Here is a 17,407-nt window from a genome sequence, read left to right on the forward strand (position 1 = left end):
TTTAAAATTTAATTTTCAAAGCTATAAACATAAGTACTTTCCACCAATGAGTTAATTGAAAGCTAAGATATAGATATCTTAATCTTAATTGGTTGTCTTCTTTAGGATACAATGATTGATTGATTGAAATTTGTTTTACGTCCCTCTCGAGAATATTTCACTCATATGGAGACGTCAACACTGCTGGTGAAGGGTTGCAAAATTTAGGCCTACGCTCGGCGCTTATGGCCATTGAGCAGGAAGGTGTATCTATCGTACCACACCTGTTGTGACACGGGACCTCGGTTTTAGCGGTCTCATCCGAAGGACCACCTCATTTAGATGCCTCTTACGACAAACAAGGGGGTACTGAGGACCTATTCTAACCTTGATCTCCACGGAATTAGGATACAATGTATATACTTAACTTTATGATACAATTACTATATAAAGACGAGAAAAAAGTGTTTATATTCAAAACACCACTTTATAACAATCATATTCATGAAGTGTCTTCCTATTCGTTCAAACTTCCTTAACCTTCAGCAATTCCAGGAAGTTGTCACATGTGTTTACTATATTCCCTATATTCCTCGTCTATGATGATAGCTATAGCTGTTTATGCACACAACTGTATGTTTTGAAACTCTACATGGAATATATATTTTGTTGGAATGTGTTTAAAATAAAAACAGCATATTAATATGATTATCCCCCTGTAATTTCCAAAGAATACAAAACTGGTTATAACAAGATTAAATGACCAATCTGTCGGACATATCATATGATTCACCTAGGTTTCCATTTGGAATGTGAAAACTGAACATTTGGTATAAAAAGTTTGAATTCTAATGTATATTTTCGGCTTCTTTCTTTTTAATATGAGAAAAATTGAAGTAATTCCTTATATTGTATAAAAATCAGGTGAGATTCGGACTTAATTATTTCTTTTGATATTTGTAAACAGACAAATATTGTTACATGTAGATTTGATGGTATCTATCAAACAGAAATTCAGTCACTCTTTAGTAAGAAAAAGAGAATAAATATTGAACTCGAACTGACCTACACAATCAAAGCTAAGATTTTGTGGATTTGTAAACAAAATATACAATTTCGTTAACAAGTGATATTGTGAAAAGCTTGTCCTAATTATGTGGTGGAGATGTAAATAATTCTACCACAGTTATTGCAAAGGTCCATGGAATGCCGCGGTCATTATCATGCGATATCCTGCATGCGCAATGACTGATAATGAGGAAAAAAATATTGGTAAATATCTCGCTTGCACTTCGTGTTTGCTAATGGAGCAATAAAGTCAATGACTGATAAATCAATTTCAAAATCATAAAAGAAAATGAATATATCTTGCTAACCGTTTATAAATGACTGCAGAATATTGTTCAAACAATATAAATCAATCATCTGCATGAGGAGATCGAAACTGTAAACAAACATGTCGATACACAGACAAGTTAATCCTCTGTCCACGAATGTGTAGTTTTCTTGGACTGTGATTGATTGATTGTATATTGCTTAACGTCCCTCTCGAGAATATTTCACTCATATGGAGACGTCATCGTTGCTGGTGAAGGACTGCAAAATTTAGGCCTATGCTCGGCGCTTATGGCCTTTGAACAGGGAGGGATCTTTATCGTGTCACACCTGCTGTGACACGGGACCTCAGTTTTTACGGTCTCATCCGAAGGATCGCCCCATTTAGTCGCCTCTTATGACAAGCAAAGGATACTGAGAACCCGTTCTAAACCGGATCCCCACGGGCTGTGTATTGATATAATCCGTCAAACGAACTGCATGTACTTGAAATATCTTTAAATAGATCTAGTAATCACTTAATAACTTTTAACGTGATGACTTAACAACGATGCTGATTGGATGAAAAATTCGTTTGATTTCAGTAATAAAAAAAAATCGTCTGGAATTCATCTGCACTAAGCACGCGGGACTACTTTTCTTTGGAATGCGTTTTCATCGTTACGTATAGGTATTCCTACTCGCAATTTCAGAAACGTTAATCAAACTTTTTTAATGAGAGAAATTATGTGTTTTACTATTTTAAAAACGTAATTAAATGATAAGAAATAAAACTTATAATTCTTTATTTGATGCATGTATCAAACGAAAAATTGGACGGAAAACTTTTTCATCTATATGCTACTCGTATTAATGAAATTTTACGTCCAATTTTTCATTTGATACATGCATCAAATAAAGAATTATAAGTTTCATAACTTAATACCAACAACCTCTCACCTTTTTCGTCAGCAAAAACATGTACGTATAGTCAATTTCGGAAACTGTCATGACGTCACGGTGATCTTATCGTAGCTGTATAGGAAAACGATCAGCTGTATATTGCTTAGCCTTAGTAGAGAATAAATAAAGTTTTTGTTTTCGTGAATGATGCAGGAAATGTTTGAAAGGTTTTACATTTCAAAACGAAATTGCTCAACCTTGTAGGTTATCCATGATCTTTATTTGTTAATTACATGTTGATATCACAGTGGTTGTATTTATATTATTGTAATCAAGTTAGGGGTATACTGTATCATAAGTTCGTGGAGAAATGAGTTTCCAGAAAGAGTATCATCAATTGCAGTTGATAAAAGAGTTCACTGTCCATGGTCTGTAAACTTCTCTTCAAACATTTTGCCATTCATGTTTTTAGGAACAACGACAATGATGGCTGTCATCAAGAACGAATGTGATGCACAGGAATGGTGTCGTAGAAATCGTCCGAACAAAACTTAGCTTTTTGGGGTCTTCTCAAAGGGGTGCTTGAATGAAGTATAAAAAACCCGGTGAAACAAACACACAATTCTATTTTTATCATCACATGTAATCAGCTAATATAATCATCGTAAATTAGCAAAATATTTTGAAGAAGTTAGGACAACTCACCGCACTCCCCATTGCCTCAGCACGCATACTCCAGTAATTATTACAGTGACTTCCATAACACAGAATCCCCCGATGAGTAGTGCTGCTAAAGTATTAGTTTTAGAATGTACGTTGTTCTGACCAATGCTGGTTGCTTTATGAATTAATTTAGATAAACGAAAACTACAATATGAAATTACTCAAAGGGATAGGGAAGGTAATTTTCTTCAAACTTTTTAATTTGAATCCAAATACGATTAAAACCTTAAAATTATGTCCCCCGAATTTATGCTTCCTGGATAAAAATTGAATCTGCTATATACGTTGGCTCCTAGTGTAACTTTTGAAAAACATGTAGTCATTTAAAAGTTTAAAAATACCATTCATATATCGTTTTTAATTATGTTAGAGAGGAATAAAAATGATTTGGGTGAGAAATGTTTTCATAAAAATGAGCTTTACTATCTCTTTAAGGTAGCTCATTACAGAAAACTTTTATTTAATGGCCCGTTAAAACACCTCTTATGAAGTATGATTTCACCAATTATTTTATATGCTTTTTTGTGATTTTTCAGGAATGATAAAAATGGAGTTTGATTTGCAAATAAGAGATTCTTGAGTCAAAATTTCGCTGTGATTTGATGTATGATATGAATATCTAATAAAACATACCTACAAGATTCAGATATAAACGTTCTGATTTTTTAGAAAAGAATATTTATGAAAATTGAAAACGTTATTTGTTGATATTTTTAAATCTTCGAATAAAATCTTCAAAAAAACATGTCAGTTAGAAAAGAGATATATCGAAGAAATATATTATAAAAATAAATTGAAAGGAAATGACCATATTTTAGATGTAATCGCTATATTCAAACTGAAAAAAAAAGTACCGATCCCGATCAAAATTGATAGAAATTACTAAAATAATCATATTGTTGCTAATTGTATGCACTGCTAATTAAAAACCTAGTTTCCTTTATAAATTCACTTAATTTGTAAACCAATTTACACCGGACACGGAAAGGAATTACCACATTTCTATACATTCACACTAAATAAAAGGTGAAGATAACGAACAGTGATCAATCTCATAACTCCTACAAGCAATACAAAATAGATAGTTGGGCAAACACGGACCCCTGGACACACCAGAGGTGGGATCAGGTGCCTAGGAGGAGTAAGCTTCCCCTGTTGACCGGTCACACCCGCCGTGAGCCCTATATCCTGATCAGGTAAACGGAGTTATCCGCAGTCAAAATCAGTGTGCCAAGAACGGCTTAACAATCGGTATGAAACACGTCAGACAGCATTTGACCCAATGCGAGGTTGTATTGACGAACTAGATCGTTATAACGACCATAGCATTTGCGAAATGCTGACTTCAATCGTGACTGTTGAAACCCCTGTATCATCAACTTGTTGGTCAGTAGCTTACCTCGATTTAAAAATAAAGAGGCATATTTGATTTATACTGTTATAAAAGTTCATGTTTAATGCGGTCCAATCTGAGGACAAAATTTTGTAAGATACCTTGCAAAGAGCACAATTTTTAAGAAAGAAAAATTCTGAATGTACTGTCACTAGAATGACTATACACGTGTAAAAATTAATCTCCATGTGTTACTGACGTTTATCTTTTGAGATTTTCTGTTAACTCCGTGATCAGGTTTAGAAATGTGCTAATCATTGACACTTAGTCCTTTTACTGTCGTCGGTTCTCAGTTATTTGATTTCTGATAAACGTCTGAATTGCTGAGAGAGAGAGAGAGAGAGAGAGAGAGAGAGAGAGGGGGGGGGGAGCGTGATATTTTTAGAGAGCTAAAGCAATTCAAAGACATGTATCACCTGCTACAATCACTATATACATGTATGAAATGTGAAGTAAACTAACTGTGATCAATCTCAAGTATATATATATATATATATATATATATATATATATATATTCATTTATCCAGGTAAAGATTTAGTCTCCGTAAGATATTACCGTTTCGCATTGAGTAAGATTCTGATTCACGTACTTGTCGTTACAGACTGGGTTGCGGGTGTTAACGGTTCTTTTGTCGATGTCAATTCAGTTGTTGTTAAAGACATCATTGTAGAAGAGTTGTTCATTGTCGTCATGGGATTAGCGGCTGTTACCTCAAAAGTTGTACTGAAAGAACTCGATGGAAGAAATCCTAAATTAGAAATCCTTGTTTGAGATATTATACAACAGAGTTCATCAAATTTCATTTCAGACTGGCAAATATGTACAACCCGTACCATGCCAGTAGAGGACGAATCCTTGTGTGGTGTCTTTACCATCACTTAAAAAAGATATTCGTATTCTGTTTCCTGTTGCCACGAATGAAACATTGCTTTCTTTGCCACATCTTCTAAAATGTCGAAAGCAGCAAGGCATTGTTTCCTCAATCTTGAAATGAAAATAATTACCATGCATTTCAAAGATAACAAATATATTCATAGTCAATGCAATATGTTGCAATTTTTCTTACAAAGAATACTTACCTCTAAATAGTCACCCTCACACTGACCGTCACTGTTTTTAAAGATATCCAAACCTTTTACAAAAAAGGTTACATTTGCCTGCCGGAATCCAGTCTCTAAATCCCAAGTGTAGAGCACGTTGTTTGGATAGTGTCCAGGATATCCCGGTGACGTAATTGTTCCATTTCTATTAGTCGTTGTAATTCTTATTAAATTATTCACTTTCACGAAAGGCTGACCAAACTCAGTTAGATATGTACAACACAGAATGAGAACATGTATTTTCATTGCGCGCACTCCACGTTGTATAGTGCTTGAAAGAGTGAATAAAGCTTTTAAAACCAAACTACTTCTCAAATGAAGGATGCGGATGTTATCTTTTTTCAGCTGAAAATATTCAATTGGTCCATGAATGCATTATAAGATTACAATTGTATGTATTTGGATAACTTGGTTAAACATATTTACATTGTATACTCGTTAACTTACCATATTTTTGTAGCCATATTTCATTATCACCTGCATATGATGTTGATATCTATCAACTGATTCGATACACAAGATATTGTTATACTCATTTTTTGAATTAAGACACGCTATTGACAAAGAAGTTGATGTTACAGGAGTTTCAACAGTCTCGTTTAACTCTTTTATTTTATCGAAAGTAAACATTAATGGCAAACTGACAACTCAACTGTATGAAAAACAGGATGATTTCAGGTTCTCCATCGCCAACTTTCCATATTTATGTAGCAATATTCCATTATCACCTGCATATGGTGTTTATATATCTCAACTGATTCCATACGCAAGAGTTTGTTCTGCGTATGGTCAGTTTTGAAATCGAGGCAAGCTACTAACAAACAAGTTGATGGTACAGGGGTTTCAACAGTCTCGATTGAAATCAGCATTTCGCAAATTCTATGGTGGTTATAACGATCTAGTTCGTCAATACAACCGATCATTGGGTCGAATGCTCTCTGACGTGTTTCATGTTAGGTCGTTCTTGGCACACTGATTTTGACTACGAATAACTCCGATTAGCTGATCATGATATAGGGCTCACGGTGGGTATGATCGGTCGACAGGGGATGGAACCCCTGCACCATCAACGTGTTTGTCAATAGCCTGCTTCGATTTAAAAACTGACCATACGCAGAACAAGCTCTTGTGTATCGAATCAGTTGAGCGATGTAAACACCATATGTGGGTGATAATGGAATATTGCTACATAAATATGGGAAGTTGACGATGGAGAAGTTGAAATCATTCCGTTTGTCATAAAGTGGAATTGTTAGTTTGCCGTTAATATATACTTTCAAAAAATATCTAAGTATGAAGGAGATGTGGACAACTCTGTGGTGTCTTCTATTTCGAGTTGACTGGGATATATTTAATCGATATATGAATGAAAATGATTATTGTTAATAGAAAGACATCGTCGATATATCTAAATGTCGAATTGAATGCCACAGCAGGAGATTTATTTTCTTGTCACGTAGATTGATTGATTGATGTTTTCCGACACACTCAAAATTTTTCAGTTATATGGTGGCGCCCAGGTTTTATTGGTGGAAGAGAGAACCCAGATACAATGTACCTGGGAAGAGACCACCGACCTTCCGAAAGTAAACTGGGAAACGTTCCCACTCACCGGCGCGAGCCGGATTCGAACCCGCGCCGACAGAGGTGAGAGGCGGTGTGATTTTGAGCGCGATGCTCTAACCACTCGGCCACGGAGGCCCTTGTTGTCACGTAGAAGTCTTTGAATAAATTTTGCTTCGTATGAATATAAAAGCAGGTCAGCTAACAATGGAGCACAAAAGTCCCATAACTCCTGTAAAATTTGTCGAATCAATATGACGGCGCAATATAATTAACTACATGTAAAAGTTATTCGGTACCAATTTTGATGGAACAGATAAGCATTTCGATAAATAATGTCTCTTCGGTCATGCTCAAGCCGAAATTTTGGAAATTCGAAATAACAATAAATTTGTAAGAGCTAAAAGGAAAACCAGAGTGCCAAGAACTGGAGCCAAATTCGTCCAAGGATAGAACTATGCATGAGGGAGATGATCCTTGATTTTGAAATGAATTTCTACATTTTATCGGAGCAATTAAATATACATCCGTATTTTCAAGCTAGTAACAAAGTACTTAGCTACTGGGCTGTAGAGACCCTCGGGGACTAACAGTCCACCAGCAGAGGCCTCTACCCAGAGGTCGTAACGTAAAACTTATACGGTACCAATTTTGACGCAACAATGGTGACTAATAATCCTACAAAATTTGAACAAAATCCGTTAAGCGGTTTCGGAGGAGTTGCGTCCACAAAGTGTTTCTATAGTGTAACATGTACAAATTCAACAAAGTTCTATAACTCCTGTAATAATTGTCGAATGACAATGACGGCGCAATATGATCAACTACATATAGTGACTAACAATCCTACAACATTTGAATGGTGAAATCCTGTCAGCGGTTTCGGGGGAGTTGCGTCCACAAACTGTTTCTATAGCGTAGTATTTACAAATTCAACATAGTTCTATAACTCCTGTAAGATTTATCGAATCAAAATGACGGTGCTATATGATCAACTACATACATGTATGGTGACTAACAATCCTACAAAATTTGAATGAAATCCGGTGAGCGGTTTCAGAGGTGTTGCGTCCACAAAGTGTTCCTATAGTGTAACATGTACAAATTCAACAAAGTCCCATAACTCCTGTAAAAATTGTCGAATGACAATGGCGGCATAATATGAGCAACTACACATGGTGACTAACAATCCTACAAATTATGAAAAAAATCCGTTGAGCGGTGTCTGAGGAGTTGCGTCCACAAAGTGAAGTGGGACGGACGGACGCACAGACACCGGTATTTCTATGTCCTCTTCCACGTTGCGGTGGGGGACACTAAAGCTGAACAAATGTAAATCCAATCATGTACCTTGATGGGGTTAAAAGTCGTCTTTCTAAAGGGCTAGAAATTATCATTTTCAATCACTGATCACTTTGGCTATAAACTCAAATTGTTACTGGTCAGTTGATAACTTTCACTGTCCCTTCAGAACAGTAAATATGAAAACAACTGACCCAGATTCCATAATAATGGAACATTTTCACGACTGGACCTACTTGTTTCTTGAAACTAGCTATTATCAATGTTTTCACCCCAACTTAGAAAATAGTCGACATTATCTAAAGTGTCTTGTCATTTATTAAAGCATAATGTCACTAGATTACGAATGCGTCGCAAATAAGACAGATCATTCCACACAATTAAACTCTAATATTAATAGTAGGGGCCTTATAATACCATACCACCCCGTAATAAAAAGCAATTATAGACCCTACTTTTATTATTAGGGGCAAAATTACCAGTTCCTGTGATCATTCAAAGAGATGCACTTTCTTCATATACTAACTCGGAACTCATATTTTTGAGTAATTTTACGACAGAATCATTCAAGGATATTGCCGATAGTAAATTCCTCTTAATACAACTCATTCTTTGCAATACTCATGAATTTATCTACTGTAACATTGTTTTACTTCATAGTACAACTTATAAAAGTAATATCCAAATTATTTTACATGCGATAAAAACATGGGACGCACACATATCTAACATTTACTAGCTCAATCGTTCAAGAATTCTGATAAATATAACAATCAACTAGCCTAAAGGGCACATACTCTTTACAAAACACTACCCCAAATCCACAATCTACTGGCTCCTGGCCATCACTTATTTCAATCCCTGATCTATATATAAGTATTAATTCTATATTTTCATTGAAAAAATTGAAATGGCCGAGTTGCTTTGAAATATTTTATCTGTGATGGGGACTTTAATAGATAGATGCAGATAAACAAACTGTACTATGATCCCACATTCCTTGCTTTATGGGTATCAATAGATCTGAATTTCATATGCATAATATAGGATGTCCCACTGACACTCAGGCTTTTAAATATCAAGAGGCTGTGAATCACATGCATATCTTCAATGTGTTCATAATAACTGAACTAAGTTTGGAGAATGTCAGCCTAAAGGTGTGAAAGGAGTTGATTACACAAAGTAGGTACTCTCTACATGCATATTCAAAAGATTCTGAAAAAATTACGAAGTTCAACTACAGTGGAGCCTCGTTAATCCGGACACTTTGGTTCCCAGCAAAATCGTCCGGATAAATGAAGCGTCCGGATAACTGAATCGCATATTTTATATCTTTACGTATGTAACCAATATGCTTACTTTATTAATAGGTAGTGAATTAAACACATTCTGCCATTGGATTAACCATTTGCATTAGTTGATGAATTGTAATAATGTTAACATTTACACGCATTTCAAAGCACTAAATTTGAAATATACGTGTGCAGTGTATTTGCCTATGCTTACATTATACATGTATATTAGCACTACAAATAAATATACAAAACTGTGTACTGTATGCTCTAAAACAAATAATGAAGCACTATATGTAACTATAGATAAATAAATCATAGTAACTAACATAATCATTTACACTTCAAACATTTCATCGCACTTTTACTTCTTAAAGAGATCGGTCATTTCCATCTTTCGCGATTAACGGGTTCAGAAGTCTGTTAAAACAATCTTCATCGTCGAAAGTTGATTTAAGAATTTTGTGTTTATCTTGTCAGTTGACAACATTCTTTAACCAAAATCCCATCTGCCAGAGTTTATATTTCTTGTTCTATAATTATCCAAACCAATATCGGGGGAAGAAAATAATTTAAGCTCGTAATATCAAGACCTACTACTGTTTTGATCTAGCCAAGGGTACCTATCATGATGTGATAATAACGGAACAAAACTCGGGTGAAACCAACATCACGGGTACATACAAAATTTAATTGCCGTTTTCCTTAAAATGGTAATTTTCTCACTTCTACCCAGAGTTTAAAAATTCGAAAGCAATAAAGCTCTACAACATCGTAACAAGAAACAATCGTACACAGGCACACTCTACCTGTGTGACATTATAAACATTAAAGACTTACTACATACACATGTGCATGAACATACATGTATATTTCACGCTAATCAACAGTATAAAATCCAGAATCTAGAAGTATAATCTACACTCTTTAGATTTGAATAAGTCGATATTAATTTACGAATCAACGCAACTGATATGTGTAGTAATTCAAAATAATAATTAAAAAAAATATCATTACGGCATGATCTTTAATTTATTTTAAAATACTATTAGGCTATTGGTCAAGACTATAAAATAATATACTACATATACAGATTTATTTACAAAATTCAACACTACAGATCTTGTGTGTAAAAATTGGCAATACAATGTCTCGATCGGCCCGTGCTATCTAACTGACATATCATCACACACCACCTAATTAAAGGGAGGTGTTGACAGGGTACTTCAATTAGACAGCTTGTTTTCTTTATAATTTACGCCTTGCTAAAATTGTCCGACACAGACCCTTCCCTAAAAAAAATTACCGTCCGGATTTACGATACAATTTTCAACGCATTTTAACGTTTTGTAGTAAAAAATGACCGTCCGGATCTGTAACGCGAATTTCCGGATTAATGATGCAAAATCACATATAGAAATTCCGTTCCCTAGAAAAATCGTCCGGAAGGTGAAGCGTCCAGATTAATGGGGTCCGGATTATTGAGGCTCCACTGTACATGTAAATTTCCTGAAAAACGTCCGAGGACTTCTAAAAAGACACATGCACATTTTCAATGCAAAAGTTTGCGAAATGTGAGGCTAGAGGTGAGTGATGAGTTGATTACCCTGTACGAGGACCCCTCCCCCCCATCACGCCCGGCATTCACCATATATCTACCATTACTATTAGTCAGTTAGTCGGATGCACTTTGTGCAACCCGGCCAATTTATCAATGTAATCGAAATTCGGCTAATTTAATCATTTACCGACTAAATTGAACAATAATCTGAATTGACTGCATTGCATTTATAATTTCCCCTTTGTTGGCCCCTATAAATCAGCATACATATATCCAATGATAGACTACAACGTACTTGTATCATATAAGTAACTGTTTACATGCAAAATTTCATTTATATTGATATTATATTTTAATTAATTAATGATCGTTACAGTCATGCATACGTAGAAATGGCTAACATTCATCAAAAAGACAACACCATGCGAAGCCTACCTGTCGAGTAAAATTTTCGCAACTTCGGCGTGAGTTTGGACGTGCAGAACGTTTTTTAATTGATTCCATCGATCCAGCTGGTCTCCCATGTATATCATACTTTTGTTCCACTTTGAACAGACTGCATTTCCACTTCTCTTCCTCGCCGAATCCGTTAAAGTTCGTTTCCTTCCTCGTGCTAATATTTTCTTTTCCGACATTTAGTTTACCACACTTATCACGGCGCATGCTCATTATAAGTTAACATACAAGGTCATATAAATAGTGGCGGGTTAAAGGTGAATTCTTGTCATCCTTGACAAGAATTCAGATCTCAATATTTTTCCTTTATTTTTCTCAAAATAAGATCTTAAATCATATCTACTGCATTACTAACGTTTGATTTAAGAAAAATGAAATTAGTTTTGGACAAATATTTTTTTCCAGAAAATTCGTAGACAATATGCCTTTAACTGAACTGAGTAGAAAAGAGATAAATCGAAGAAATATATCATCAAAAGAATTTGAAAGGAATTTCAATTTTCATGAATATATTATCTTTATATTTTATGACAGTATATCTGATTTATATTAAAAATTAGAACTCGTGTTTGAGTTGTTTAGGTATGTTTTCTTAGCTATTCATATTATGCAACCAATCACAGTGAAATTTGGACTCTAGAGTATCTTATTTGTCAACAAAATACCTTTTCTATCATTCTAGGATAAATCACAGAAGAAATTCAAATAAAATACTTGAGAGCTTGTACCACTTTTTCGATGGTGAAATCATACTTCATATGAGGTGTTTTAACGAGCCGTTAAACAAAAATTTAGTGTAATTAGCTATCTTAAATGGAGAAACACCCAAGTTTTCAAAATAAAAGTATGACATGGCGTATAGTTATAAACGTTCTATTGTGGTATGATATCACACTACATTTTATTCATCTGTGGAAATCTTTATTCATATCGCACACGGAAAGGAATTTCCACATTCTAAATAAACAGGCATATTTGATTTATATTGTTATAAAAGTCCATGTTTAATCCGCTCCTACCTGAGGACAAAATATTGTAAGATACCTTGCAAAGAGCAAAATTTTTAAGAAAGAAAAATTCTGAATGCGCTGTCACTATAATGTGGTGTACACACGTGTAAAAATTACTCGTCCTGTTATGCTGAAGTTTATCTTTTGAGATTTTCTGCAAATCCCGTGATCAGGTTTAGAAATGCGCTAATCATTGAAAATTAGTCCTTTTACTGTCGTCGGTTTTCAGTTTTTGATTTCTGATAAACGTCCGAATTGTTGAGAGAGAGAGAGAGAGAGAGAGAGAGAGAGAGAGAGTATGGGGAGCGATATATTTTTAGAGAGTTAAAGAAAAGAGAAATTCAAAGATATGCATCGGCTGCTACAATCACTATATACATGTATGAAATGTGAAGTAAACTAACAGTGATCAATCTCAAGTCTATATATATACATTCATTTGTCCAGGTAAAGTCTCGCATTGAGTAAGATTCTGATTCACGTACTTGTCGTTACAGACATCATTGTAGAAGAGTTGTTCATTGTCGTCATGGGATTAGCGGCTGTTACCTCAAAAGTTGTACTGAAAGAACTCGATGGAAGAAATCCTAAATTAGAAATCCTTGTTTGAGATATTATACAACAGAGTTCATCAAATTTCATTTCAGACTGGCAAATATGTACAACCCGTACCATGCCAGTAGAGGACGAATCCTTGTGTGGTGTCTTTACCATCACTTAAAAAAGATATTCGTATTCTGTTTCCTGTTGCCACGAATGAAACATTGCTTTCTTTGCCACATCTTCTAAAATGTCGAAAGCAGCAAGGCATTGTTTCCTCAATCTTGAAATGAAAATAATTACCATGCATTTCAAAGATAACAAATATATTCATAGTCAATGCAATATGTTGCAATTTTTCTTACAAAGAATACTTACCTCTAAATAGTCACCCACACAGTGGCCGTCACTGTTTTTAAAGATATCCAAACTTTTTATAAAAAAAGTTACATTTGCCTGCCGGAATCCAGTCTCTAAATCCCAAGTGTAGAGCACGTTGTTTGGATAGTGTCCAGGATATCCCGGTGACGCAATTGTTCCATTTCTATTAGTCGTTGTAATTCTTATTAAATTATTCACTATCATGAAAGGCTGACCAAACTCAGTTAGATATGTACAACACAGAATGAGAACATATATTTTCATTGCGCACACTCTACGTTGTATCGTAGTTGAAAGATTGAATAAAGCTTTTTAAAATCAAGTCACCTTTCAAAAGAAGGATGCGGATGTTATATCTTCCCAGCCGAAAAATGTTTATTTGATCCATGGATGTATTTTAAGATTACAAGTGTAAATACTTAAATAGCTTGGTTAAACATATTGACATTGTATATTCGTCAATTTACCATATTTATGTAGCCATATTCCATTATCACTTGCTTATGTTGATATCTCTCAACTGATTCGATACACAAGAGCCTGATCTACTCATCATCTAAAGTGAGACATGCTATTGACAAACAAGTTGATGTTACAGGAGTTTCAACAGTCACATTTAAAGCCAGTATTTTACAAATTCAATGGTCATTATAGCGATCTAGTTTGCCAATATGGCCTATGATTGCGTCGGATGAAATTCAACGTGTTTCATATCAATTGTTAGGCCGTTCTTTGCATATTAATTTTGACTGCGAATGACTCCTTTTACCTGATCAGGATATGGGTTTCTCTACGTGTGTGACAGATTGACAGGGATGCTCGCTCCTCCTAGGTACCTGCTCCCACCTCTGGTATATCCAGGTGTCCGTGTTTGCCCAACACTGTATTTTGTATTCCTTGTAAGATTTATGAGATTGGTCACAGTTCGTTATCTTCACCTTTACATTCGTCACACGGTATGGATCGGTTGATGGTTTGTCTTTGTTATGGGTCCTGCCGAGAAATTGTCACTAATATTGAGACTTCACCTTTTGAAGGTGAATTTCAACAAAAGTTAAGGTGTATGAATCGGCAAATTGACATGCACAGATACTGTTGTGGGATCACAATCACTGTTCTTAGGGCACATTTTCCGTTATAAAATGAAAGTTACTGTTGGTGAGATATTTATTTTTGTTCGGCTACATTTTACATTCACAGTCTGAAGGTTACGAATTATATCTTTATAAAATCAAGGCGGCTCGAATCAGCATTGTAGCCCATGGGGCCTGATGGTCACTTACAAATCAAATTTTCAAACTTGTAAGTATATTCCAATAATAAGTTAACTTAAAACTGAATAAATATAAAGGAAGATATATTTAACTGGTTGTCTTCTTAAGTAAATATACTTTTATGTAACCTCATGATACAGTTACTATATAAAGACCAAAAATAAGTGTTTGTATTTATATCATAACTTTATAACAGTCAAGTTAATAAATTCCTTCCTATTCGTTTAAACTTGAACAATTCCAGGAAGCAGTTCCTTAGCAAATTTCCTATCCCCCTCGTCTATGCTAAATTTGTTCATCATAATAGATGTATAGATTGTTGTTTTTGCATACAGCTGTATAATTCAACACTCTACATGAAATTAGTTTTGTTGGAATATGGATTGCAAATTAAAGCATCAATGTGAATATGATTGTACTGCTTTGGTGATGTTTTTATAACCATAAAAATACAACCAATGCACAACTGGTTGTAACAAGATGACCAAGCTGTCGGCCACATTATATGATTAAAATATGTCTCCATTTGGGATGTAGGAAATAAAGGTGCTCTAACGTATGATATTTTGGACTTCTTTCTAATAGATGTAAGGTGAAGATAACGAACAGTGATCAATCTCATAACTCCTATAAGCAATACAAAATAGAGAGTTGGGCAAACACGAACCCCTGGACACACCAGAGGTGGGATCAGGTGCCTAGGAGGAGTAAGCATCCCCTGTTGACCGGTCACACCCGCCACGAGCCCTATATCCTGATCAGGTAAACGGAGTTATCCGCAGTCAAAATCAGTGTGCCAAGAACGGCTTAACAATCGGTATGAATCACGTCAGACAGCATTTGACTTAATGCAAGGTTGTAATGACGAAGTAGATCGTTATAACGACCATAGAATTTGCGAAATGCTGACTTCAATCGAGACTGTTGAAATCCCTTTACCATCAGCTTGTTTGTCAGTAGCTTACCTCGATTGAAAAACTGACTATACGCAGAACAAGCTCTTGCATATCGAATCAGTTGAGATATATAAACACCATATTCAGGTGATAATGGAATATTGCTACATAGATATATAAAGATGGGGAAAATTGAAGCAATTCCTTATACTGGATAAAATTCAGATGAGATTCGGACTGAATTATTTCTTTCGATATTTCTAAATGGACATGTATTGTTGGATTTGATAGTACCTATCAAATAGAAATTGAAATACCCTTTGATAAGAAAACGAGAACAAACATTGACCTTGAACTGGCCTGGACACACGATCAAAACTGTTTACAATAACCTTTTTTGTTTTAAAATAACATTCATAGAAACACAAATTACTATATCATGCAGTTTCATTAAGTTTCGAAGATATCAGATGGATATGTCAAAAACATAGTTTCGTTGATAACTGATATCATGAAAGATTTTTATGTTCTTCCATTATGAGGAAAGACGACTTGTATTTGTTGTCTGGCGCAACAAAAATTGCAGAAGCAGATTATACAAGTCTAGAACTGCCCTCTGAATAGATACTTAAGATATGGAAGAACACGCTTCATAAAAAGTTTGCCGTTGTAAGGCTTCGCAGATCATGTCCTCATGTATGTTGAAAAGGGAAAACATTTTGATTTTTACATTCTAGTTTCATTACTGTCAGAATTCCCAATCGTTATAATAAGACTATATTTATCAAGATTTATACGCACACATTACACACAACTGGATCACATTAATGAAGAAATGGTCAGGTCTATAACTTGTAACTATATGAAAGGTGAAGATAACGAACAGTGATCAATCCCATAACTGCTATAAGCAAGATAAACGGTCTTACAATCGGTATAAAACAAATCAAGACATCATTTAACCCAATGGTAGGTTGTATAGGCACATTAAATTGTTATAACGACCATAGAATTTGTAAAATGCTGACTTTAAACGAGACTTTTAAAACCATTGCACCATGAACATGTTCGTCAGTAGCCTGCCTCGATTTAAGAAAATGACCATACACAGAACAATCGAATCAGTTGAGAGATATGAACATCATATGTAGGAGATGATGGAATATTGTTACATAAATATGGGAAGTTGACGATGGAGAAGCTGAAATCATCCCGTGTCATTGAAATCAAAACAAAGGAAAGGTAAATAGGCCGTTCTTGGCACTCTGATTTTGACTACGGATAACTCCGTTCACCTGATCAAAATATAAGGCTCACGCCGGTTGTGACCGGTCGACAGGGAATGTTTACTCCTCCTAGGCATCTGCGTCCACTTCTGGTATATCCAGAGGTCTGTGTTTACCCAACTCTCTATTTTGTATTCGTTATACGAGTCATGATATTGATCGCTGTTCTTTATCTTCACACCTCATATCACATGCTGTATTTGTATCTTCGCAACCAAGTTAGGATATACTGTAGACATGTGTAGACAGATTAGTTTCCAGGAAGAATATCATCAATTGCAGTTGATAAAAGAGTTCGCTGTCCATGTTATATAAACTTCTCCTAAAACATTTTGCCATTCATGATTTTAAGAACAATAACAATGATGGTTTTCATCAAAATCGAAGTGTTCCACGGGAATGGTGTCGTAGAAATTTACAGAAGAATACTC

The 17,407-nt window shown here is 35.0% G+C and overlaps 2 protein-coding genes across 2 annotated transcripts; both read right to left on the minus strand.

The window, feature by feature from the left end:
- Positions 1–2,457: 2,457 nt before the first annotated feature.
- Positions 2,458–11,802, minus strand: LOC125682713 (uncharacterized). Its single transcript, XM_056144304.1, has 6 exons — positions 11,569–11,802; positions 5,395–5,760; positions 5,149–5,299; positions 4,905–5,063; positions 2,902–2,986; positions 2,458–2,777 (listed from the first exon to the last, which is right to left on the minus strand). The coding sequence occupies exons 1-6, from the start codon at positions 11,800–11,802 to the stop codon at positions 2,693–2,695; spliced, it is 1,080 nt and encodes a 359-aa protein (XP_056000279.1). The 3' UTR covers positions 2,458–2,692.
- Positions 11,803–12,484: 682 nt separating this feature from the next.
- LOC130053033 (tumor necrosis factor-inducible gene 6 protein-like) lies at positions 12,485–13,799 on the minus strand. Its single transcript, XM_056159518.1, has 3 exons — positions 13,518–13,799; positions 13,272–13,422; positions 12,485–13,186 (listed from the first exon to the last, which is right to left on the minus strand). Exons 1-3 carry the CDS (start codon positions 13,782–13,784, stop codon positions 13,077–13,079), a joined length of 528 nt encoding a protein of 175 aa, XP_056015493.1. The 5' UTR covers positions 13,785–13,799; the 3' UTR covers positions 12,485–13,076.
- Positions 13,800–17,407: the final 3,608 nt, after the last annotated feature.

Source organism: Ostrea edulis, chromosome 1 (genome assembly GCF_947568905.1).
Source record: "Ostrea edulis chromosome 1, xbOstEdul1.1, whole genome shotgun sequence".
Classification (NCBI taxonomy): domain Eukaryota; kingdom Metazoa; phylum Mollusca; class Bivalvia; order Ostreida; family Ostreidae; genus Ostrea; species Ostrea edulis.